Source organism: Spermophilus citellus (assembly GCF_964194105.1).
Source record: "Spermophilus citellus genome assembly, chromosome: 16".
Taxonomy (NCBI): Eukaryota; Metazoa; Chordata; class Mammalia; order Rodentia; family Sciuridae; genus Spermophilus; species Spermophilus citellus.
This window is the reverse complement of record NC_138196.1, coordinates 75169062-75196122: the sequence shown is the minus strand read 5'-3', so window position 1 is coordinate 75196122 and position 27061 is coordinate 75169062. Positions and strand designations below refer to the sequence as shown.

Here is a 27061-nt window from a genome sequence, read left to right as displayed (position 1 = left end):
GGGCGGGGCCGCGCGCTGCGAGGCTCCGGGAACGGAGCGGAGCCTCCAGGAAGCGGATCTGTGCTGCCGCCTCGCCCGCCGGCCGTGATGCTGCTCGCTCGCGGACCCCCGTCCCGGGAGCCCCGGCCTGCCGAGCAGGTGAGGCCGTCTTCCCGGCGCGGACGAGGGGAGGGCGAGCGGCCGAAGCCACGGGTGTAGGCGAGGACGGTTGGAGCGCTGGGGTCGGCGGGGCGGCGAGCGGGCCCAGAGCAGCCCGCGTCCCGGGACTTCGGAGGACTCTCTCCGGAGCCCTCCCAGCGCGCGGCCCCCACTCCTCCTGCCCGGGTCGCGCGGCCACATCCGGGTTCTCCCCGGCAGCGCTGCGACCCCGAGTGGTAGGTGCTCGCCCCCAGCCCCGGTGTCACGAACCCGCATTCGTGTCGCGCCTCCACGGCGATCACGCAGGGTTTTCCCTCCCTGGCTGGTAGTGTGAGCAGAACCTGCCCAGGCAGAAGGCACAAAATCATGACATTTACATGTACTCCATCATTTTTGCTCTTCTCTACTTTTAGTAAGTTTCATGTTAGATCTCTCCTTGGCATAATAGAGCTAATTGGGTGATAAAGTAATGATGCACAGCAGTGCTTCTCAAGTAATGCGTGGACACGTTGTCACGTTCTCTAGAGTATGCCCCAGGACATGAAGGGGTCCTCAGATCCCAGTGAGTTGAACACAGGTGCAGAGCATTTTCAGAGAATGCTTATCCCTAGGAAACGAAAGAGATGGATTATAAATTCAGGAATTTTGCAAGCTGGAGGTAAACTAGAGGTTACTGAAGAATCCTGAATTACGAGACTCAAATCCCAGCTTAAGTTTACATCGCAGTTTTATGTTCTGCTTTATAAGATGAAAATACCTAATTGTCTAACCTTGGAGAAAGCCTAAAAGGATTACGTTCTCTGTGCTTTTTGATATTCCATGTTTCTGTTTGTATTCGGTTTAATTCTGTTTAACACTTTTACAGAATTATAAAAAGTAGCACTAATTTGTATAAGTAGTTTATTGCTCTACCTTGACGTTTATTTGTCACCTGTATTTGTTATATATTGAATCAATGACTTACATTCTTCTGACCCTAACAGGAAATGTATGATGTCTACCCTTTGAGAATATAGCCTAGGAAGAAGAGACAAAAATGAGTTAACTTAAGAATTTATATTCTGTACATATTTATTGAGGATGCTTATTTAAAATAGACTATACATGAAGAAAGAGAAGACTCAGAGTTGGTAAAACATTAGGAAGTAAAACAAATCTTGACAAAGAAAATTACTGCCCATTGGGCCTTGAAAAAAATGTAATATTGAGAGCAGAATGTTAGAGGAAGTGGCATTATTAAAGGCCACAGGAGGCATGAGAACAGCCTGTGTGGGAGAGACCACCTCATCAGAGCATAGAGATGTTATCTGGACTGAGGACAGAACAGGTTGGTGAGATAAGATGGGAACAGTTGATGGATAGAGGGACTTGGGTTCCTCACAGAGAAGTTTATGTTGATCCACAGGATTACATAAAGTTCTTAGACTGCCATATTTTGAAAGCAGAGTTTTATAAAGAGGTGTTTACACAAAGTGATGTTCACAATGAAAGCAGAAGTGACCCTTCAAGATAGTCTTTAGATAGTCATGTCTGCTCTGTCATCCCTGATGTGTGGGATGTCTGAGGAAGAACTGTCAGGACTCGATGAATAGAATGTTGGCACAATAGAAGAAAATTAAAGCTGAGAGCCAGGTAACCCTGGCAGTGGTGTTATCTCTCTTACACCTGGATAATTTGGAAGGTGGTATTGTTTGCATCAAAAAATTGTGACCACAGACCTGGACTAATTGAATTTATGGTGCCAGGGCTTCAATAAGTTTGGAATGTAGACCTTAAGGAAAAATCATATTTGAGAGACTACAGACCAATGCAATTGAACAAAATACACATCATAAAGGCACCACCATGCTTTCTTAAAACAGAATGATCAGAGTTGTTTAGGTGTATCTTTTACCCTAGTGAAATCACAGTGCCAACTGACACCTTCACTTTTTTGCAGCTTAAAAAAAAAAAAAAAAGACAGCTGTTTTTTAGAAACTTTGTTCAAATATTTGCAATTATTCAGGATCCTCCTGGGATCCTTTGATATTCAAATGATTCTTTTTTTGAAACCTGTCATCTGCCACTTCTAATTCAGGAAGGCCTGCCTCTCCTAGTTGTTACCTGTTGGTGACTTTGTTTGTACTGGTTTCAGGAGTTCCATAGTGCCTATTTCACTGCATCCTGCATCTATCACCAGAGAAGACTTTGCAGTTTTTTGTGTTGTTGGTCTTGACTGTCACAGAGAGACTGACAGAGACATTGACCCATGACCAAATGAGCTTCACACTGCTAAAGGATGATGAGCTAAGGAGGACCCACCAACTGAAATAACCAGGCTTTGGGTGTCTCTCTGGTGATGATCTAATGCATGTTAGGCCTCTTAAAAACATTGCAGTATTACTGAGAATTTGCCTTCTTAAGCTCTGGTGCCAAGATTCTTAACTGAAAGGATTACTGGAATTTACATTTTAATATCAAATTAATATTGTTGACTGCTAGCAAACAATCAGCCATACTTTTGTCCTAACTAAGAGTAATCACTTCAGCAAATTATGAACTGTCCTTTTTCTCTGTCTTTAAACACACATTTCTAAACTTAAAATAATACCATGTATTCTTGTCAAAACCCTCACATATCCTAAAAAAAAAAAGTTCTAAGATAACTTTCATCATTTTTAGGGTGCATCTTTGAAGGTTATTCTCCATTCTCACCCCAACCAAAGGCTGTCTTCTGCCTCTAGGAGTCCTTTCAGTTGGCAGTATCCTTCTGTTGGCAGTATCCTTCCTTTGCTCTTCTCTGAATTCCCACTGCAAGTTCTCTTGATAATTTCCTGAGTATTAGTATTTCTGTACCAATCTGCAAACTTCCTGAAACTTGGACCTGGGTTCATTGCTCCTGGAGTTGGTTTGTTCTCCTATCACCTTTCTAGTCTTGATCATTGACTCATTAAAGGCCTTTCTTCCCTTAGGACCCATTTGCCTTTAACAGTGTGTTACTAAAATTTTATTTTCTCTTGTTCTTAGTTCAGCTATCACATTCTATCACTGATTCTTGAAACTGTTCACATTGGAATTACTCTGTCTTGAGTTTTAAAAATAGGCTTTCTGCATATAGCCAAAGGGGATTTGATGCTGGAAACTGGCAATATCATCAGTCAAAGGTAGCTTGTTAGAAGTTAGTTATTTGTTCTGATGATAAAATTAATATATGCCCTTTGAAAAACATAGACAAATAACAGAAAATAATGACACATGATCCTACTGTTCAGAAATAAGCAAACACTATTAACATTTTTATATATTTCCTTCTGTTTTTCCCTTATGCATGATGGAATGTTTTCATTTAATGTATGGTGGCATCTTCCTGTTTCAATACATATAAAGCTAGATCATCACCTTGAATCATCACATTGTACTCAATTGCATAAATATGCAATTAATTTTACCAACCTCAATAATTGACATTAGTAATGGTGATTTGCTCTTATACATTACTACTATGATGAACATCCTGTACATATTTTAATTAGTTAACCCTATAATTTCCTAGAAGTTCTGGAAGGATGGGAGGTAGAGCAGAGGGTAAGCACTTTAAAAAATTTTTTTTTGTAATTATAGATGGACACAATACTTTTATTTTGTTTCTTTATCTTTATGTGGTGCTGAGGATTGAACCCAGGGCCTCACACATATTAGGCAAGTGCTCTACCACTGAACCACAATCCCAGCCTGAGGGTGAGCACTTTGAAACGTTCACTTAAGTTACTCAAATGCCCCCAGAAGGTTAGTACCTATTTAGAGTCTCACCATCAGTACTTGATGTCCACATCACCCTCTTACCAAAGTCTGATCAGACTTAAATCTCTGCCAATCTGATAGCTGTCAAGTCTGTTTCCTGAATGCTGATGAAGTTAGATTTTTTTAACCATTTGTATTTCTTATCTTGTTAATATCCAGTTACCCATTTTCTGTTCCATTGTTTCTCTTATTTATAAGAATGTTTTATAAGTGAAGCATATTTCATTTTTGTTATGAGTGTTACAGTTTTTTCCCAAGCCATGTGTATTGGAAGGGATTTTTATTAAAACATACAGAAGTCCAAAAGTCTTATTGTAGACATTCTCCTTCATTGATGGTTTGAGACCTTGTGACTAGGAGAGACTGGACTTGCTCAGTGCTGTGCAGAGTACTTTCTATGATTGTGTCAGAGTTCAACATCTGCATTGGCTAATGCAGATTTTGCATGTGACAGTTGAGTTCTTGAAATGAAGCTATTGCAAGTAAGGAACTTAATTTTTTATTTTATTTTAGTTACTTTAAATAGCCACAAATGACAGGTGGCTGCCATATTGAGCCTCTCAGGACTAGGTCTTGAGGAGCATTTTTTACATTCTAAGGAGTTAGGACCTTTTTCCCCCAGTGAAAGAGAAGAATTGGAGTGGGGAGTTCCTCTAATAGCTGTCAAGTTTGGAAAGATCATGCTGGTGTAGAAGTTTTTGACCCTGTTGGGTCCCAGAACTCTAAAACTTGGCATCTTGCCAGCCCTTTCCCAGAGTCTGTGATGGTGGCAACATGGCCACTAAGCAGGCCTAAATCTGTCCCAACCCCCTACCCTTTTAAAAAGCACTCATTCTGGAGGGGAAAACATGCGAACAGGAGAAAGCACACGCACAGAGAAGAGTATGGGCCTCACACTTGAATCCCAGCTCCACATTTTACTCACTGACCTTAGGCAAGGTACTGAGCCTTTCTTCCTTGTCTTTAAAACTTCACAATTGGGTACCTACCTACTATGCTGCTAAGTTAGGAGGACTCAATATTTGCAAAACATTTGGAGCAGGGACTGGCACTAATAAGCATTTATGTAGATACTTAATGAAGTAAATGTTAAGGAGACAAATCATGGAAGGGAGCTGGGTGGAGGGGGATGTTTGTCATTATTGCTTCCTGAGACGATGACATTTGAGTAAAGACCTGAAGGGGGTTAGAAAGTGAGCCTTAGAGCCATAAAATTCCAAGAAGAGGGAGCAGCAAGGTCAGAGAGCAGAGAGTATCTGACATTTTGAAGCCCATCAGGGAAACAGTGTGTCTGAAATGCAGTGAAAGGGGGCCAGTAGAGCAGGGGCCAGAGCCTGGAGGACTTTGGAGGTCAGAGTAAAGCCTTTGACTTTAAGAGGGTGGGAGCCACTAAAGGATTTTGAGTACAGGAATAATATTATCAGGGTCCTGAATGGAGCAGTGAGTGGGTTATCAGCTGCAGAGGAAGAATCTGTGCCTGAGGGTAGGGGGGAAACATTGGCAAGTCTGTGAGTGAGACAGCACATGAAACAAGAATCTATCCTTGTTGAAAGTGACAAAGAAAAGGAACAGGTTTTAGAAAGGCTGAAGTTAAAGAAATGGAAGGAATCTATAAGAAATTGGGTCTGGAAGATGAAGTGGAGGCGGGGTCACAACTCTGTTTTCTGATTTGAGCAGGTTGGGGTAGTTGTGATCAGCTGTGCAGGGGAGGAGCAGGTGGAGAGGAGAGAGGATGGGGATGGCAGTTTAGAAGTTCAGTTACAGAAATGCTTCACTGTCTGTGCCACATTCAGATGGAGATGTCTTGGTGTTGAAGATCTATATCGCAGCTCAGAAGAGCTGGTGGAGGAAGCTTTACGTGATCAGGTGAATGCAGCCGCATTGAGGCTGATCAGGAACAGTGATTAAGTTAGAAGGGAGTGGACAGAACCTAGGGCATGCCAAAGCAAACAGGAGTGGCAGAGCACCCTCCCGAAGGAGTATTCAGGAGCTTCAAAGCCCACTAGAGAAGACTGAAGTCTTAGGAGGCCAGAAGGGGAAAACCAGTGCCCCAGAAAGTCTTGGAAATATCCCCTAGCTTTAGCAGCCTGATAGGAGGCCCTGGCTAGATGCCACTGGCTTCTCTGTGCTGTGTGGTGTGGGAGCTGGAGGAGGAGCAAAAATGGTGAAAGGGTCAAAGGACCAACTTGGGAAGAGCGTCTGTGTGGCACTTTGTATAAAAGGGAAGTGTGATAGATATCTATCAAGTGAATGGTTATTTCCAATTCCCATTTACTTAATCATTCTGCATACCTCCTACCTCCTCAGATTCTCCCTGACATTCAGCACAACAAGACATTTAAATGTCATTAAATAGGTCTTAAGACCTATTTGATAACCCAATATTTGGGGGGTTCCAGAGATCCTTAGTACTACCAAGTGCCAGACTGTAATCATCTCTTGATTAAGTCCTGCATCCCTGACAGCATGAAATTAGAAGTATGTTGCTCAAAATAAATACTTGCAACCCTTTCAGCACAAGGATCACATATCAGAATCTGTGTGGCTGGACTGAAGTGTGCCCTTGACAGCATAGACGTTTCCTTTGATGGCACTGTCTTTCTCATTTCTGAAACAGAAGGGCGCTAACTAGACGAGGACCTCAGCACTGTCTGTGAGAGCAGCACCAACTCCACAGCATTGCCTTGGAGCTGGCCTTTCAGCATGGGGAGGTGAGTGATGGGCTAATGGCCGTCTTGAAACTGAGATTTGGGTGCCAAAAAAACAAGAGGGAGAGGGTTGGGGCTGTAGCTCAGTGGTAGAGCACTTGCCTAGCATATGTGAGCCACTGGGTTTGGTCCTCAGCACCACATAAAAATAAATAATAAAAAAAGTATTGTGTTCATCCACAATTAAAAAGAAACTATTTTTAAAAAGAGGGCTGAGGCTGTGGTTCAGTGGTAGAGCTCTCGCCTAGCATGTGCAAGACCCTGGGTTCCATCCTCAGCACCGCATAAAAATAAATAAAGATATTGTGTCCAACTACCACTAGGAAAAATAAATAAATTAATTATTATTTTTTTTTAAATGAAAAAAACAAGAGAGAGAAAGAAATATAAATCCCAAGAGAGGTTCAGAGTTTGACACCTTTATTCTTTCAGGGCCCAGTAGGTGAAGGAAAGTGATACTGTAGGAAGGTAGTTGCCATGGAGTGGCCAGATCCCTGTGGAGTCAAGAAACTACAAATGGAAAAGGCATTGAGTTGGCATGCTGCCTCCCCCTCAGTGAGGAAGTTGAATCCATAAGTACTCTCAAAGTGAACAGTGTAGAAATTAAATATAAACTAATAAAATTTATCCTACAGGTATTGAGAGTTTTTACAAAAAGCCTAATAGTAGTTCTAGAATGAGCCTCTCCTTCCTCACATAAACTAAAATGTTTCCTATTTACTAAAATGTTTCAAAGGAATCTTTCTAAAAACAGGTCACAACACCTTTATTGACTTTGTTATGAGGAGGTGTTAAAGAATCTGTTTGTCATTAGGTCTCTGGGAGAAATTTGCCTTGGAATTCCCTGTGAGGGAAATCTTACTTCCCTCAGCTACTTACACATCATGGAGAGTCTCCTGGATTGGTCTGCTCACATTTGCAGGCTTAGCTGACAGCATGCTCACGACAGGCATTTCAATTCCCTCATTTTCCTTTGGCTTCATAATTTTTAAACTGACTTCATTATCAATTTATATATTTATCTGATTGAACACTTAAGTTTGTTTTTTGGGGGGAACAGAGCAGGGTAGAATTAAAATCTACACAATACTCTCAAGAAGACGGGGACAGTACACCCAGTGTCGTTTACCATCTGGGCCTAATTCTCATGTATATCATTTTTTAATAACATGTCTGTAGTAAGACAGCAACATGGAATGTGCTGGTATACAGACACCAACAGGCAGGCAAGTAGGAGGAGCTCCAGCTGGACATCTACCCTTAGGATCAGTGCAGGGGAGGGGAGGCCTCTTTGAAGCATATTGCTTTAAAATCTGTTTTTTGGAATTTCAGGATCGGCATCTCCTGCCTTTTTCCTGCTTCATGGCATTTTAGCATCTCTCCAGTAGGTTGTCCTCGAATTCTGAATACCAATTTACGCCAAATTATTGTCCTTAGCATCCTGGCTGCTTCTGTCTCACTTTTATACTTTTCTGTCATCATAATCCGAAATAAGTATGGGCGGCTATCCAGAGACAAGAAACTTCAAAGGTAAGAGATGAAAACATCTTTTTTCTAGAAGGGATGCCATACCTTCTGGCTGACCTTGTTCAGGCTACTGTAACAGAATAATGTAGACCTCATAAACAACAGAAATTTAAATTTATTTTTCATAGTTCTAGAGGATAAGATATACAAGATAAGGTGCCAGCAGCCTTGATGTTGAGGGCCTGATTCCCAGTTCGTAGATGGCACCTTCTTGCTTTGTCCCTACAAGATGAAAGTAGAGTGCATTCTCTGGGGTCTCCTCCTTTATGATTTCATCACCTCCCAGAGGGTAGTATCACATTGGTGATTAGTTTTCAACAAATGAATTTGGGCGAAGACACAAGCATTCTAACTGTAACATGCCATTTTAAGGCTTCAAGGCATTTGAGTTAGGTTGAAATGTAAGGGAAATGTGGCTATAGGACCTGGATTCTGTACTGACTGCCACATGGCATGAAAAATTGAAATGTTTGAGAGTGGCTGCCCACTGACCACCCAACTGATATTATAAGAGAAGTAGTTACTTAAACAAAAGCTTCTCCTCTATGATGTCTTAAGCCGATTTCTGAATTAGCATTTGTAGGTTGGGAATGATTTGCTTTTTGGAACCTGTATGAGCTTCTGTAGAGGAGTAAAGAGCACAGCCCTGGTATAGATATTTTTCAGAACCACTTGTTTTGTCTTCTTTTGGCTCATCGGCTGTCCATGCTGAGAATGCCACCGGAAACCGCACAGCTTAGAAATCAGGCGTGGTGCTTGGGTGCTACATTTTCTCTGTTACGTAGGTGTAGGATGACATTCTGTCTAAGAGCATGTGCATCTTCCTCATAAGGTACTTGGCACGAGTTACAGACATTGAAGCTACAGACACCAGTAATCCCAATGTGAACTATGGAATCGTGGTGGACTGTGGTAGCAGCGGGTCTCGGATATTTGTGTATTGCTGGCCACGGCACAACGGCAATCCTCGAGATCTGCTGGACATCAGACAGATGCGGGATAAAAACCGAAAGCCTGTGGTGATGAAAATAAAACCAGGTATGTGAATGAGAACCACCTGGTTTAGCTCCTGCTTTCTCTGGTGCCTTCCATATCCTCCCCTTCTTTCCACCCTGTCCTCGGCCTACTTCTGCGCTCACACCAGCACCCGACAGCTCTCCTTGCTCACTCTCCTCTTTCCTTTCTAGTTTGTACATGTGGCTAACACCTTGATAAAACACCCAAAACCATGTCCTTCTGTGCCCTGTGGCGACTCCCTAGTGCCTCACTCGCCATGGCCACCCTCATACTTGCTGGTTGGCATTCACTGCAGGACTGTTTTCCCTGTTTGGTAGCCATAGTCCGCCATCTTAATGACAAGGCCATTTCAGATAACTCGTGAGACAATATACTGCATGTACTTGTGATTTAAAAACTATTATCCAAACACTTCTAATGACTAGAACATAAAAGAGCTAACATAATTATGGGCAGTTTCTAAAGATACTTTTGTTTCTAAGCAATTTGTAAAACTTAAGGCCTGGCTTCCCATCAGGTAATTTGAATCAGTGGTTCTCACTGTTTTCTTCATTGCACCATTTCCATGGGCAGCGGCCTTCTGTCAGGAGCATTCAGAATGAAATAATCAGGAGCGCCTGGGGGTGAACTTTTCTACAGTGGTGGTTAATAACATAGATTTTAAGTGGTGGACTGTAGATCTTAAGAGATACAGTGGCTTTTATTTCATCTTATCAATGTATTAAATGGCAAAATATTAAATCCAAACTATCCAAGGAACTTATCTTTAAAATATTAGAGAAACAGAAAGAAATGATAAATGTTTAAGATGGAAATACTAATTACCCTGATTTGATCATTACACATATGTATACATATCAAATGATTACACTATACCCCATAAAATGAAGGTTTATTACATATCAAGTAGAAAACTTAAAAAAAGAACATTGATAAATAATAACCATAGCTTCTTATCACCATTCCAGAAATATAAGTAATATCAGTATATTTCTGTGAGTGAAGATTAATTTTCCTTATAACTTGGTGAATGACTCAGATTTTAGTTTTCTATTTTCCTTCCCCTTAAATTTGTACCTGTTTCTAATCTAGAAACATTTTCAGGGCTAAAGTAATATTGATCAAATAAAAAATTCAGCAGAAGACTAAAACGTGGAACTGGGTAAAGTACTGTACGTTTTATCTAGCTTTGTATACCAGGTCCCATTAGTGATTCATCACTTCTTGTGGAATAAGATAAAAACTTTCATGCTTTTCTAAATAAAGGGACAGCTGCATCATCCCAGGATATACCCTGGACTCTTATTTAAATAAAGCTTACTGTGGTTCTCTCTCACTCTGTGCAAAGTACTGCAGGTGTAAATCAGAATGCCTTTCTAGAGCACTTCTCATCTTGAAGCATGGACTCCCAGATACAGTAAGGATTCGGCAAGATTCTAGAAATGTTCTTAATAGATCCTAGCTAGTTTGGGGCTTGGTGTCCATTGAAGTAGTATTCCATGTACAGTCAAAAAACTTGTCTGTTAGTCCATTTTCTCCTGATGCCTTTGATAAGTCACTTCATCTTTCTTACTCCACAGTTTCTTAGTCTGTGAAATAAGCAATCTTTGGACTTCAAAAGTCTCCCTCATTTTGAATATTACCAGGCTCTGCATTAGGTGCTGAGAATATAAATTTGAACCAGACGTGTGACTTTGAGAAACTTACAGTTGTAATGGGACAGGCAAGTAAGTAGGTAATTTCTATATGGTGCAGTGAGTGTATGACTGGCAGTACTGGTGAACTGGAGATATTATGAGAGCTTTCTCTGTTGGGGTTCTGTGGGCAAGACTTCTGAGGAGAAAGGAGCTGAGTGGACAAGCAGGAGTTAGCCGGGTGAGAGGGCAGGGAGAGGGAAGGCTCTTCTGGCTGAAATGCAGAGGCCTAAGGCCAGAGTGTGGCATGTTACAGAACCGTTAACTCAGTGTAGCTGAAGGCAAAGGGAAGGAACTTGAGCAGAGGTGAGGATGGGTGAGCATTCTAGGGGTGGTGTGCTTCTCTAGAGTTGAGCTGTGTGGAGGAAATGGAACCACAGAGGCTTTGAAACCAGGAGGAAGCATCCCTCCAGCAGGGAATATTGGGGGACGGTGGAGACTGGAGTGTGTTGCACCAGACCACAGGGGGTAGTAGTGTCAAAAGAGACCAGGAGAAGTGAAGTAAAACGAGAGGAATTGAGGGGAGGTGTCTATGAAAACCATTGTGCTGGCTGGGGGCTGGAGAAGGATTTTCTCCAAGATCCTGGCTTGAGTTCTGAGGGGGGACACAGTGGCACAAGCATGTTCACAGTGGAATTTGAGTTTGGATTGGATGTGTTGCCTTTGGGTGGCTGAGAGGATGAGCAGCCGTGACGGGCAGTGCACAGTTTGTTCATACTGACCAGAAGGATGGGAAAGAGCTCTCAGGACTGGGGACAAGATTTGGAGACCGTGGCACATTGATGGTGCTAGCAGCCCTGGGAGTGGCAAGCTTGCCTGAGGAAAGGGGATGAGCTCTTGCCTGGGCCACTTAGTACATGCTCAGTCAGGTCTGTGCTCGTTGACAATGGAGAAGAGGGAATAGGGCTGAATGGATATTGCCATGGCAGCCAGGAAGAAAGGGGTAGGGCCCCCCGGGAGAGTGTAGATGTAGCTTGACCTTCTCCACCTTCGCCGCACTGAAGCTTGTCTTACTAAGATGCTCACCGCTAACTGGAGTGTCCTGTTTCCCAAGGCATCTCAGAGTTCGCTACCTCTCCAGAGAAAGTCAGCGATTACATTTCACCGCTTTTGAAGTTTGCTGCAGAGCATGTGCCAAGGGAAAAGCACAAAGAGACCCCACTCTACATTCTCTGCACTGCTGGGATGAGAGTCCTTCCAGAAAGGTGAGCCTGCACCAGAGGACCAGGCAGCCCCCACTCCTCCACTGCCGCCCCATCACCATCAAAAGCAAGACATTCGTCATCTTTCTTCAAATCCAGACTCGTCCCAGGACCCACCAAATAGCTTTTAGTTTACTTATTTATGACAATAAATTAAACAGTTATCATTTTAGAATGACATCATTTAAAAAATCTATTATTTAAGGAATGGTTGCAGTTATTTTTCTTTTTTTGGTGGCGGGAGGAGGGATTCAACTCAGGGGCACTCAACCACTGCGCCATATCCCCAGCCCTATTTTGTATTTTATTTAGAGACAGGGTATCACTGAGCTGCTTAGTGTCTCACTGTTGCTAAGCTGGCTTTGAACTTGTGATCCTCTTGCCTCAGCCTCCTGAGCTGCCGGGATTACCAGTGTGCAACCACCATGCCCCGCAGTTGCAGTTATTTTTCACTGTAGGAATCACATAATCCATGCAACTTGTTCATTTTGAAAAGTCATTTCTACAATAAATAATCTTTTTTTTTTTTTCTGGTGCTGGGGATTGAACCCAGGACCTTGTGCATGCAAGGCAAGTACTCCATCAACTGAGCTATATCCCCAGCCCAAATAATCTTTTCAATTAATTGCTTTGGTTTTAAAATTCACTGTTGTGTAGGATATATCAAAGCCATAGGACTTTTTATTTTTTTGGTTTGTTTTTTCCAAAATATAAAAACTGAGGTTATACTGTTTTGATGTATAAATTTGGGGTTGCCTTACAGCCAGCAGAAAGCCATTCTGGAGGACCTCCTGACCGACATCCCAGTGCACTTTGACTTCCTCTTTTCTGACTCTCATGCTGAAGTCATTTCAGGGAAACAAGAAGGTTTGTATATTGGCTTTCAGCTTACAACCTGGGATGCTTTTTCTTTCAATTCTCCCCATTTTCCCATGTATATACTTTATTAAATTTTGCAATATCTTCAAATTTGGGAAATCACAGACCTGAAATATTCTTAAATGACTAAATTAGCTTCTTATATGCCTGTTCTTTATTACTAAAGCATTAAGCCAGTTTGTCTTTACCACATTTAAGGAACATACTTAGAACTCACTGTGATAGGGAAAATTTGTATTCCTTACCTGACTTATGTGGCTTTCTGAATTATAGTGATTGTTGAGCTTTTGGAATCTTCTCACTTACGTGTTAGCAAGGGGAAGTTCTTGACTTGATACACTGAGAAAATGATAGTTCTATTTTGAAAGAAATTATTCTACTTTAGAATGAAATGACAAGTCAGTGATATTTGGGAAATAGCTTGCTAGAAATGAAGACTCAAAAGTCAGTATTTATTTCAGAATCATCTGTCATTTCAACAAATACTACTTATGTGAAAAGCACTATAGAAAATACAGAATTTGGGGAGCTGTCATTGAGCTGGTATAGATAAGTGAGGTACACAGAACTAGGAGGTTATTTTAAGTGCCAAAAGGAAGATAAAAAGTATCACATGAGTCAAGAGGTATTTTTTCTTTTTCCAGCCAGGACCATCAGGGAGTAATTGACCTCAGAACTATTCAACGGGTATTTCTAAATTGAACATGCCAGAGCAGTAGGAGGGTAGGGCTCTGCAGAAGGGGTAGGGAGTACATTCCAAGCAGAAGAAATGATCTGAGTTAGTTGTTGTTGGAAAGGGTGGCCCTGGACAGCTATTTAAGTAAGCATGGTTTAGTTTGAGCCCTGAGTCTGGGCTTCGTTCTGTGTGTCAGCCCAACAGCAGAGGATAGAGGGGTTGCCATGCAAGGTGGAGGCAGGATGATTGAGTTCATGGATTGTCACCTCCTCTCTCTGTAATGACACAAATCAAGGTGAGAGTGAAAAAAGGACAAAAATTGTATGTAGGAAATGTCACAAAAATAGAATCAGACTTGGCAACTAAGTGAACGCGAGAGTCGAAGTAAAAGATAACTCAAATTTTTGAGACCTTTGAATTTATAGATTGAGCTTCCTACAAAAGTAAAATTTTTTAATATTTTATTTTTTTAGTTTTAGGTGGACACAATATCTTATTTTACATTCATGTGGTACAGAGGACCAAACCCAATGCCTCATGCATGCTAGGGGAGCGCTCTACCACTGAGCCACAACCCCAGGCCCCAAAAGTAAAATTTTTATAACAAGTGAAAGCTCCAGTATTTTTAAACAAACCATTAATTTCAAAGGAAAACTTGGACCTGAGAAATTATATTTTCAACTTATGTAAATGACATAAAATTATAAATATTAAAATTGAAAGTCCTTGAAAAATCACTAAGAAAAGATAAAAGAAATGTGTTAGGTGATATTTTTACAAGTTGTTGAGGATTAAAATAAATGAGATATTTGTGCAGGCTGTGCTGATAAGGGTTATACAAAGTGTTTAAAAGCTTAATTTTGCCTATTTTTATTTTGTGAAATGTCTGTAGGTGTGTATGCATGGATTGGCATTAATTTTGTCCTTGGACGATTTGAGCATATTGAAGAAGGTAAGTGTCATGTTTCCAATGAATGAGTCTAACTGGAAATTAAGGTTTTCTGTGTAATCCAAAGGCTTAAGAGGAGCTAAGTCTCAAGACGGTGCTGTGTGTGGGGGCAGAGCCAGAAGGCTCCGTCCAACTCAGTTGACTAAGCTCGCCTACCACTGGGAGGCTACCCTGGATTTGCCTGAGCACTTGAAATCTTCCAAGAACACAGGCGATGCCCCACAAGATCACAGTGTTCTGGGTTCGTTCTGCTCCGGTGGACATTTCCTGTTCTTTCTAGATGATGAGGCACTTGTGGAGGTGAGCATTCCTGGTAGTGAGAACAGCCAGGCCATCATCCGGAAAAGAACAGCGGGCATTCTCGACATGGGAGGCGTGTCGACCCAGATAGCATACGAAGTCCCCGAAACTGTAAGCTTTGCCTCCTCACAGCAGGTTACTATCTGTACAAATTGCCTTCTGTTTGGTTTGGTTTTCATTTAACATGTCTCCATCCATTTTTGTTTTGTTTCCTGAGTCTGAACACATCTTTACTGTGCTTGCTGTGGGCCCACCTTCTCATCCCAGGAGGAAAGAGGCTGCAGGAAGGAGGCGGGCCTCAGCCAGCCGCTAGCGTTTGTGCCTTGAAACCAGCTGGTTTGTTTTCTGAACTTAGACTTTTCTTTGGTATATGTCACTAGCATGCTTGAGTTTTTGTTTTATGTTTTCACTTCAGTCTCTTCTTTTCTCAAGGTATTTAAAACTTAATACAGTAGCTTCTGATTTTTTAAGTCATAATTGGGGAAGATTCTTTCTTTTTAATGGCTCAATCAACTTTGAACTTTTCTGGAAAGAATCGAGGTTGTTATCCACTACCCCACATCTCTGAATTGGAGGTTTGCTTGTCTTTTCTCCACACCCTTGAGTATTCTCCGTCACGGCCTGTGGTCTTCCGCAGGCCAGGCAGCTGTGTACAAGGAACACCAGGGCCGCTTCCATGTGTTTTCCTGAATTACTATGTGTCTCTATCGCTCGGTGTGGGTCCAGCTGGGAAGTAGCACCAAAGCCTGGTGTCCTGCTCTATCCCCCAGAAGTGGGGTGGGCAGACAGGCCTCCTGGTGTCATCTTCCTGTTCCTCACCAGTTGTGTGACCTTGTGAAAGTCACACTGCTTCTTTGAGCCAGTTTGTTCTTCTCTTAATGTGATAAAAGCCCCTATAGGATGGGGTTAATGTAAAGTTAAAATAATGCACAGAATGTGTAATACACTTCCCAGCACCAAGTATGTGCTTAATCAGTGTTTTTGGTGTCTTTGTTTCCTACTTCCCATTCCAAATGTGTCTTTAGAAATCATTATGTTCCATAAAAAAATCATGTCCCCACAATATAAAGCAACAAATACTATAAAGGAAGTTTGGTGAAAATTAGAAATGAAAATTCTATGAACTCATCATTTAAAAAATCATTATTAGTATTTTGGTAAATTTCTTTTTTTCCTATTTATAGTTTTTAAAAATACATTTGCCCTAACAGTACTGTTTATATAATTTTGTGTCTCTTGTTTAGCAATGTATAGCATGTTCCTCTGTTATTGATTACTGTAATTAACTTAAGCTTCCCTTGAGATTGTATATTAAGACAACTTCCAGTTTTTTTTTTGTCTCATAGAATTGTAAAGGCCATCTCTGTGTATAGCCTTTTTTGTTTTTATATTTATTTCCATAGATTTACTAGGTCAGAGTATGAACTGTATCTCTAACTTCCTTTTTAGAGAGTTATAACAATACCATAAGTGTACAAAACACCTAAAATTTCCTAAGTCAGAATCATCATTTTGAATTATGAAGGATGCTTACGAGGATCATTGGGAAATGTTGAAGCAGAAGTTTGCTACTCTTAGATCCTTTCAAGACTCTACTTAGATCCTCTTTTTAAGAGAAGTTAAAATTGCTTTAAAATATTAAAGTTCATTATCCTGTGTCTGCAGGAGGAAGTAGCTAAAAACTTGTTAGCTGAGTTTAACTTGGGATGTGACGTTCACCATACTGAGCATGTATATCGTGTCTATGTGGCCACATTTCTTGGTTTTGGTGGTAATGCTGCTCGACAGAGATATGAAGACAGAATATTTGCTAACACAGTTCAAAAGAACAGGTAAAGCACCTCCCACTACTCGGTAGTTACTTGTACACCTGGGTCTTACATCAAAAACAGGTCCAGGCCAAGCAGGGAGAGTTCCATCAGCAAAGTGTGTCAGTCCTGGTAGCTTTGTATCAGCTCCCAGTGAGCTGGGAGAAGGAATGAGAAAGGGTGTCATGGTCCTGCCACCAGCCCTCTGGCCTACCAGCCTCCAAGGAGGTACATGTGTGTACTGTCTCTCCCTCTAAAGACCTGCACCTCACTTATGGAGGTTTCACCATGAGGCTGTACAATAGTGTTGAGCCCTGGGGAGTGCCGCTCCTGATGACAGCACTGGTGCTGTCCTGGAGGCTTGCAGCTACTGTCCACTCCTGACCTTGAGAAGGCTGGTACTTATGAGTTCTGGAACCTATACATACCAACCTGGGCAACTGTCCAGTAGATGAGAGCCATAGTGAAAGGAGTTACTCAAGACAGAAATATTTAGCAATGACACTTAAAAAAATGAGTTTATGTAAGATTCTGATATTTAAAAGATATGAAACAAGGCATACTCTGTTGGTTTAACTTATTTTGTAAGTTTAAGTATATACAATTATGTATTTGAGATTCATCCATAATAACAGAAGTTAATTGAATGAATTAAAAAAATTACATTTAGGGTTATATTAGATACCCTATTGATACTGTGCCTTGTTTTTCTTTGCTTATTTTGATGAAACAATTTTAAGGGGAAATTTTTCAAATTCACAGGGCTAAGCACTAGTATACTTTCTTGACCAATTTGATCTTAATAAATATGTGAAGGCCTGAACTTCAATAAATACCAAGCTGGAGCTAGACACACTTGCCAGAAACTCAAGTATTTAAATAGGAAAAGCAATAAAAACCATGTCCTGTGTTTATTTCCAAAGCTAACTGAATTCTGTTATTTATAGCATTGGAAGTCCCATGGTTTGTTTTTTTTAATGGGTATCCAGCATATTTAGGTACAATCATCTTTGTGATATTCTTAAAATATAAATATTTTATAAATTATATTGAAATTATTTTTGCAGATTTATTGAGCAGCTTCTTCAAAGCTAACTGAATTCTGTTAATTATAGCATTAGAAGTCCCATGTTTTTTTTTAAATGGGTATCCAGCATATTTAGGTATAGTCATCTTTGTGATATTCTTAAAATATAAATATTCTATAAATTATATCAAAATCATTTTTGCAGATTTATTGAGCAGCTTCTTAAAAGCTAACTGAATTCTGTTAATTATAGCATTGGAAGTCTTATGGTTTTTTTGTTTTTTTTTTAAATGGGTATCCAGCATATTTAGGTACAGTCATCTTTGTGATATAATTTATAAAATATTTATATTTTAAGAATATTGAAATCATTTTTGCAGATTTATTGAGCAGCTTCTTAAAAGGTTAGGGTTTCCTTGGCTTTATTACCAGTTTAAAATTTTTTGTTGTTGTTTAATGAACAGTTATTTTAGATGTGGGACAACTAAAATAGTAACATGAGGTATACATTTGACTATCTTGGGTTTTTAATAATAATTACAAGTGTTTCATGTGTGAAGACTTGAGCCTTGAAGCATACTCTTTGCCATTTATGATGGTATTGTAGTTAGCCTTTTGTCATTGTGACAAAATACTTGAGAAAAACAACTTCGGGTAAGAAAGATTTATTTGGGCTCATACACTCAGAGATTTCCATCTATGGTCGGCTGTCTCCCTTGCTGTGGGCCTGTGAAGAGGCAGAACATCATGGTGGAGAGGTATGGAGCAGAGCTGTTCACCTCTTGGCAGCAAGGAAGCAGGGAGAACAAGAGGAAGGGGCTGGGGACAAGATACATCATTCCAGGGCATGTTCCCAATGACCTACTTCCTCCAATTAGGTCCCACCCTCTGTGGTTTTCACTGTCTCCCAGTAATGCCATCAGATTATTAATCCATGAGTAGAGCAATACACCGAAGAGGTCAGAGCCCTCGTGATCCAGTCACCTTCCCAAAGGCCCCTCCACTAAACAATGCTGTTATAATAGCGTGACCATCTGCACAAGAACCTTGAGGGCCATACCACTATAACAGATGGTGATCAATTTTGATTTTTCTTTAATTAGGTAAATATTTTCATGGCAAAAGTCTTTTTTGATTGCAATCAAGCACATCATGAGTAGTCCTGATCTGAGAAATATACTTGTTAGTTGACTGTCAGTGGTGAATATTGAGTTCTGGAATATCTAACTTCTAACAGCTGAATACCTGTCACACTCACATGAGTTCATGGTGCCCAATACCAACATCACTTCTGTTTTTTGAGCTTTTTTCTATCCCTCATTTGCTTGAAGGCACGAGTTCCCAGAAATCTCACAGGAAGTGGCAAGCCTGGTGCATTTCAATAAATAGGTCAACTTTCCCCCAGAGCATGGGGCACAGCAGAATCCCTGCTACCTGCTACAGTTGGGACCAATAATTGATAAAAATAATTTTTAAAAATCAGTTGAAACAGGGCCTGGTGTGGTGGTGCACACCTGTAATCCCAGCAGCTCAGGAGGCTAAGGCAGGAGGATTGTGAGTCCAAAGCCAGCCTCAGCAAAAGCAAGGCACTAATCAATTCAGTGAGAGCCTGTCTCTAAATAAAATACAACATAGGGCTGGGGATGTGGCTTAGTGGTTAAGCGCCACTGTGTTCAATCCCTGGTACCAAAAAAAAAAAAAAATTGAAACAGAATACCATAAAAATAGATCAAATCTTAAACTTTTTTTTTCACTTAATTATCAGCTGATCTTTTTTCTGAATTAAGCTGTCTTCTAATTCACCCTCATTGAGATATCATTTTGGCTTTCTTTAAAGAATATCCAGACTTAATAACATTCGTGAAGCAATCCTAGAATTTACTACTTTTTTCTAATTATTTTCTATCTTTCCCACTAGGGTTTAAAAAGTTTTCTAACAACTTCTACCTTTCATATTGTTCTAAAGTATTTAGTTGATTTTCCAGAACCAATTAGTTCTTTTCACAGTTACCTCTCAGCTTTATATAGTTAAAATAAAAGCACTGTTGACAAAATGGGGATAGGGAACAACATGGTCACTGGGCACTCTGTGGCCAGTAGCATCAGGCTGTGTTGCAGAGAATCGAAAATGTCAGGTAATCAGACAAGTTTTTTTATCTGGACTTGGTTGTGTCTGCTGCATGTGACTCTGCACTGTGAGTCTCCAAAAGGAGGTTGGGTGCCAGTTTTCCTAGCTTAATTATCTTAGAACCCTTTGTTGTTTGCATACACACAGTCTTACAGGACCTGTGTCCCACAGAGTGTGTTTGGATAAACACTGCTTTGCAACCACTTCTCCAAAATGTGGTACAGCATAGGTCTCATGATAGAATTGCTCTTTGTGCCATAGGCTTCTGGGTAAACAGAATGGTCTGACTCCTGATGCTCCATATCTGGACCCCTGCTTACCCCTTGACATTAAAGACGAAATCCAGCAAAATGGGCAGACGATGTACCTGCGGGGAACAGGGGACTTTGACCTGTGTCGGGAGATGCTCCAGCCTTTCATGAACAAAACCAATGAGACGCAGACTTCCCTCAATGGGGTCTACCAGCCCCCTATTCACTTCCAGAACAGTGAATTCTATGGCTTTTCTGAATTCTATTATTGCACTGAAGATGTGTTACGGATGGGGGGAGACTACAATGCTGCTAAATTCACTAAAGCTGCAAAGGTAAACCTTCCAAGAAACCCTGTGCTCTGCATGCTTTTGAGAGACCAGAGTGGACAGGAACAGCTCACGTCTCCCTCACCCTTAGAAGGGAAGCTGGAGTATGGGAGGTTGTGGTCCAGCATTAGGGAATCCTGTTCCCATGGGTTGGGGAGATGAAAATAGTCACAGAAGAAGTAAAGAATCGGGCTGGGGCTGGCTCAGCAGTAGAGCGCTCGCCTAGCATGTATAAGGCCCTGGGTTTGATCCTCAGCACCACATAAAAATAAATAAATAAAGGTATGTGTCCAACTACAACTAAAAAATAAATATTAAAAAAAGAAGAAGCGGCAGCAAATAATCCACCAGAACTGACTTCTACCCTGCACTTCAGTAACTGCACTGGTCATTGGGAACTTCCAATGTACTGTTATTTTTCTTCTTTGTCACATCTGACAGTCCTCCTGCCGGTCTTCCCATGCCTTTAGCCACCAGAACACTCCTGTCTTTTCGCACTCCCTTCCTTTCTGACATTGTTTCCTCAGGCTCTTTCAGAAGTTTCCCCTTCACACCCCTTTGAGCCTTGGTGACCCTAGACTTCTACTCATGGCCCACTGACCTAGTTCGTGGATGGTTTTCTGGTGCACCTCAAGAAGAGTCTGCAATCCTGACTTGTGCGCTGTTGCCTACTAGATTTCACAACTCCAGACAAACCCACCGTTTCTCCCCATCTGTCCCTGTTGTGCCACCATGGTTGATGATATAACCAATGGGCCGTTCATTCCCAGTGTAGGAGTATGGACTTATCTCTTGTTTGTTTTTTGTTGCTGGGCTTTCCCCCTCTCATAGGCTTGGTTCCTGGCATTTCTTCATGACCCTCTTGCCCCAGGCTGAGTGCATTCTCTCTTGCTGCTTGTCCCACCACCCTGTTCTCAGCTTCATTGTGCTATAAATAGAGGCCAGAAGAGAAGCCATGTGGAGGGCTCAGGTCTTTCATTCAGAAGCAGCACATGCTGCTCAGTAAACATTAGTGATTCATTTCATTCTGGGTAACTTTGGGAAAACCAAGTCCCTCTTTGCTTTTGCAGTCACTGTCATCTCCTCAGTACCTTCCACTGAGCCTGCCTCAGACACGGAACTCTGGGTATGTGATAGGCAGGAATGACCCTTCTCTTTGTTGAAGCATTTGTCTGTGACAGGCATGGAGGGAAACTAGATAGTTTGAAGGAGCTTGTTTCCTACATCCTGTGCAGGGGGAAACAGGGTTCCCCTTGGTGGAATGGGCTGGCTGAGAAATAAAAGCCAAGAGAAATAAAATAGCCTGAAAAACCCACAGAACACAGAAAGTAATTTCAAAAGCAGAGGCAGGGCAGGCAAGCTGATCAGAGGAATCCAGCTTCTGGCAAAAATGGAGCCCACGCCTGCTTTATTTATATCGGGAAACATCAAAGGCCTTCCATAGAATGTTCATCACCAAAATAGGATTAAGGTGGCCTGTTCAGTTCCTAGCAGGATACGCCATCTCCATACTACCGAGAGGGACCTTTCTAGCAGAACAGACGGAAAGGCCACATGCATTGGGCAACCCATTGTGTAAGAGCCACAGAAGATTCCCAGTGCGGGGCCTATCCGCCCCTGGCTCCCATGTGAGAGAGGGTCCTCATGTGTTTCACAGGTGGCTTCCCGTAGGTGGCGGGCTTCTCTAGGGATTCCAGGCAGAGTGATGGGGTAGAATGACTGTGGCATTGCTAACCAGCCAGCACGCTGCGTATCTGGCCCTCACTGCACTGATGCCATGTTTCTTGGTTGGAAGGTCTGCTTGTTATGCAGATGAGTTTGATGTTGTTTTTAAATTCAAAATGTTTTAATAAGTCTTTCCTGATGATTTATTTTGGGTGAAATTGCTTTTAGGACTATTGTGCAACAAAGTGGTCAATCTTGAGGGATCGCTTTGACCGTGGACTCTATGCCTCGCATGCTGACCTCCATCGGCTTAAGTAAGTAGTAGACAGTCAAGCTGCAGGTGCTTTTAAGGACCAGTAGTAGTTCAGTGTTGGCCCAGTATACATCCTTATTCTCTGCAATCACTATGCCTTTTTCATCTACCCTTGACTCTTCCATATGGGACAAACATTTGTTCCTGGACATATCAGACATAGCATACATTCATACACACACACACACACACACATATATATATATGTATATTGGGGGGGGGGCAATTTTGAAATCCCCCTGTTTGTTAGAGTTATGTCAGATGCTGTCCCTTTCCAGGCTTCCTCTGTCCACTCACCCTGACTCCACCGCTCTTGAGTCTCCACGACACTCATCATACCCCTCTAAAGCATGGATCCTATTCTGCTTTGGTTTGTTGTTGTTTGTTGCCTTTTTAAACTTCCCTTTCATTATAAGCCACTCAAATGGAGCGATTGTGCCTCATTTACCATTACATCTTATTACATGCGTAGCACAGTGCTTTGCAAAAAATAAACTGCTAGTAGACATTTAGGATCACAGAATATCAGAGCAGAGAAGGACCTTCCCGCCTTCTCATTTTTTTGTTTTTTTTTTTAATTCTAATTTGTTATATATGACAGCAGAATGCATTCATATTACACATATAGAGCACAGTTATGTTTCATATCTCTGGTTGTATGTAAAGTATATTCACGCCATTCGTGTCTTCCACCTTCTCGTTTTGAAATAAGCTGAGGTCCAAAGAGTTAGAACTTAATGTTTTTTCAGTAAATATTGGAATCCCTAATGGGAAAAATTTGTCATGTTCATGGATTCAGTTATACCAAAACCAAACTTCACAAGCTAATCAATTTTGGCAGGTGAACTTATTCGTGTTGTGGGGAGCGGGCAAGAGCCAGGTAATCGGCTGGAAATATGCAGCTGATTTGGCCGCTCAGAGGGCTTGCCTGCTAAAGCACGTTCATCTCTGTGCTGGGCCCATTCTGACATGTGAGTGGCTCTGACTCCTGTGCCTGGTGTTTGTAGGTATCAGTGCTTCAAATCAGCCTGGATGTTTGAGGTGTTCCACGAGGGCTTCTCGTTTCCTGTTGGCTATAAAAACCTGAAGACGGCCTTGCAGGTGTATGACAAGGAAGTGCAATGGACCCTGGGGGCCATCCTTTACAGGACCCGCTTCTTACCATTGAGGTAGGCAACAGGTTTGGTAAGGAGGACCCTTGGTAAGGAGGACCACAAAAGATGCTTCTCTCCAGTTCAGGGCCCGTGGCACCTGTGTTTTGTGGATGTCAGTGTGTTGCTCTCAGAGCTGCCCAGGGCAGAACTAAGAGTCTTTGACACTTCACTTTGGTCTCCTCCCCTCCTCACAAGGCTTTGCTCCCTTCCCACCCTGTTCACCCCACAATACACAGCACTTTGTGCTGTTGCCCGTGTTTGATTATTCTCAGCTGTCCTCTAACCTCTACAGAAGGGTTGATCCAGGGATTCAGAGGGTTGTACAGGAGACTATTACATCGAAATGCATTTATCCAACGATTACAGAAAACACACTTGTCATAAAGTGGTATGTGTTCTTTATTAGCACATTAAATGTCAAGATCTGGCCCTAGAACTAGTTATTTCTATAATTTCAGTGTAATTTTGAGCATCCATGGTACTTTGAGGCATCAATTACAATAATGAGGTATTTCATCAGTAACCAAATCATAGGTACTGCTAATATTACAATAATTTGTTGTCTACATTCATGATTAAAGGAAAATATTAAATATTAAACTTCAGTCTGAGATTGCTGAAATAAAGATGTACATTTTGGGGGCTGGAGTTTTAGCTCAGTGGTAGAGCACTTGCCTAGTATATGTGAGGCACTGGGTTTGATTCTCAGCACCATAAATAAATAAATAAAATGAAGTCCATTGACAACTAAGAAATTTTTTTTAAATGCACAAGTTTTTGTTTTTTTTTTTTTTAGTTTCCTGGTTCAGGTTTAGAGACTAGATGCGACCCCATGTTAAGGACCCTGTTTCCTGGGCATGTGGTCTGTGGCAGAGTGCTTGCCTAAGATGCACAGTTCAATCCCTTGTACCAGAGCCAAAACCTCTGGTTAACCTATAAATGAGATATCAACTCTTTATCCCATTTAATTGAGCATCTTCTAATCGTACTTTTAGTTGAATCAACTGCAAAAATTGTTTAGAGTAGGGTTACTGTGTGGTTTCACATTGTGTTGACTTCCTTGTGTTAGTGAAACCCTCATAGTTCTGATTTTTGCTACCCAGTTTATAATGCTGGTAATTGGTAGGGACTCAGAGCATTCCTTCACGTGTTACCACAGACTTCCAAGTACCCTAGTGCAGCCTTACTCTCCTCCATCTCAGAGGTGGGGAAACTGAGCGTCAGTGGCCAGCTCTCAGCTGTGTCTAGGGTCCGGCCCATGCCAGGCCCTGCGGCTGAGTTCCTGCAGGCCTGGTTTCCACCCAGCCCCTCTTACCCTGTTTCTGTTGTGTTTCCTCCATTGGGCAGAGATATCCAGCAGGATGTTTTCCGGGCCAGTCATGCGCACTGGCGGGGCGTTTCCTTTGTCTACAACCACTACCTGTTCTCTGGCTGCTTCCTGGTGGTCCTGCTGTCCATCCTCCTCTACCTGCTAAGGCTGCGACGCATCCACCGACGCTCACCCCGCCACAGCTCAGCCGCAGCACTCTGGATGGAGGAAGGCCTGCCCTCCCAGAAGGTGGCCGGCACCCTGTGAACGCAGGCACAGCTGTGGCAAGACTTTTATAGGAAAAGCCATTTTTGCCTCAGGGTTTCTCCTCTGTGTTCTCAGATGGTTTTATTTTTCCTTTCCCTTTTTGTTCTTTTAAACAAAATCCATTGTATGTCGGCCCTGCTGTCTAGAAAGTACTGCCTTTAGCCGTTTTGAATACAGCTTTAACTGAGGAGTAGAAAAAAGGGAAACTCACCTGATTTTTGCTGCATAAGGTGTCTGCCAAAAATTAATGAGATTTGTGGGTTTTTCTTTAAGATATGGTAAATTTTCAACAAATGCACTTTGATTTTGGAGGCAGGTAGGAAAGATGCTTTCTGTCAGTGGAGATAGGACTGAAGATTGACACTTGTACGGAACCCAGAAGGCAAATTATAACCCTCTGTCTTTTTTGAAAGCTCCAACCTAAAGAGGGTGATATTTATTTTTTATTCATTGTGCAGGTCTGCCCCTGTGTGTTTTCTTTGCAGATTTAAAAATTCAAAATCAGTATGTCCAAAATAGATTTTTTAAAAAAAAGCACCAGGAGGAAACTATTTTAAAAACTGATAGTGAAAGATGTGAACTGTTGACCAGAGCGTGTGAAAAATGCTGAGGACCCAGAGAGAGGGACATGTACCCTGCACAGGCTGCTTTGCATCATTTGATCTAGGAAGTGCTCCTTGCTGTTTCCTTTCCTGCAGGTAACTGCATGCGTTATCCCATCTTTCAGCATCCTTAGAACACTTTGTTTTTGAAAGAATTGGGGAATTCATAAAATTTCCCTCATTTTAATTAAACTTCATGAGAACTGAGCAGGCGTGTACTTCTAGGTGCTTCAGCATTTCTTAGAAGTTCATTTGTGCTTGTTATGCAGTTTTTTCCAATTTCAAGTTAGTATAACGTCCCCCTCCCGCTCCCTACCCTCCCGCCCCCTGTTAAAAGTTGTCTTAGCAGTTTTACTTACTAAGAAATTTTTTTTAAATGCAAAAGTTTTTTTTGTTTTTTAAAGTTCATTTTCCTGGTTCAGGTTTAGAGACTAGACGTGACCCCATGTTAAGGGCTGCTTAGAGCTGCAACTGTGGCTGGCATGCCCCAGTAAATCCGGGCCAAGGAAAACTGTGAATTTAACACAAGAAGTAAATTTACATTTTGAAGAAAGCAAATTTGACACTTTAAGCAAAAACCTAAAAAGGACAACTGGATTGGCATATGCCTTTCACCTATTCTTAGTTTAGAAATTCTCAGTTTTTTTAAGAAGTTCTTTTGTGAGAGTACGTGTTTGTACATTTCTGGACCCTAAAACGGTTAAATTAATGTAGATGGCAGCAGTTGGTATTCTGAGAACCCATTAGCTATTTATTAGAAAATCATTGATTAGAAAAACAATTCAAATTCTGAATCCCTGTTTAAGCTAGAAAAAGGAGTTGAAATTTATCTTGATTGATTACTAATTATAAGACATAGTGTCTATTGATGACTTAAAAGATTACTGATTTGTAAAAGAAATGTGAATGTTTTAATTCTCTTCAAAGTGAATATTCTAGCAAAGAAGAAAGTTATTGGTGGAGAGTTAGAGAAGGCAGATGTTATAGCATCTGAAGTGCTGGCCGCCAGCCACTTAAATCCAGTGCAGTTGAGCTGCCATCCATACCCCAGGAGCACACTGAGCTGTGCCTCACCTTGAGTTCAGAGCCTTGTGGACCCTGGTGGTGTCATTGAGGAAAAGTAAGTGCAGTTACAGTTTAGCTTCTCTATTGCCAGCTAGTTGGAACAGCAGGGCCCTCCCTGTAGAATAAAATCTATGAATGCTTAGAGTTTGTGGTTTTACCTTTAAATCAAGACAAAGAGAAGCTAGCCCAGGAATAGATTTAAATAGTCCTTCATTAAAACTTACTCGCTTAAATAAACACTCTTGAAGCCTGTAATTCCAGCAATTTAGGAGG

The 27061-nt window shown here is 41.5% G+C and overlaps 1 protein-coding gene across 9 annotated transcripts; it reads left to right on the top strand.

Annotated features, from left to right (window-relative positions):
• ENTPD4 (ectonucleoside triphosphate diphosphohydrolase 4) lies at nucleotides 1-25895 on the top strand. Of its 9 annotated transcripts, none has more exons than XM_081269900.1 (14): nucleotides 1-138; nucleotides 5712-5784; nucleotides 6536-6629; nucleotides 8064-8156; nucleotides 8986-9191; nucleotides 11919-12069; nucleotides 12830-12933; nucleotides 14514-14573; nucleotides 14851-15005; nucleotides 16536-16702; nucleotides 20095-20419; nucleotides 22307-22392; nucleotides 23399-23560; nucleotides 24893-25895. In XM_081269900.1, the coding sequence occupies exons 3-14, from the start codon at nucleotides 6622-6624 to the stop codon at nucleotides 25119-25121; spliced, it is 1746 nt and encodes a 581-aa protein (XP_081126026.1). In that variant the 5' UTR covers nucleotides 1-138; nucleotides 5712-5784; nucleotides 6536-6621; the 3' UTR covers nucleotides 25122-25895. The 9 variants fall into 9 exon arrangements, with proteins under 9 accessions (XP_081126026.1, XP_081126020.1, XP_081126025.1 ...); XM_081269894.1 differs by having other exon boundaries at nucleotides 7959-8156; XM_081269896.1 differs by lacking the exon at nucleotides 1-138 and adding an exon at nucleotides 145-374 and having other exon boundaries at nucleotides 7959-8156.
• The last annotated feature ends 1166 nt before the right edge of the window (nucleotides 25896-27061 follow it).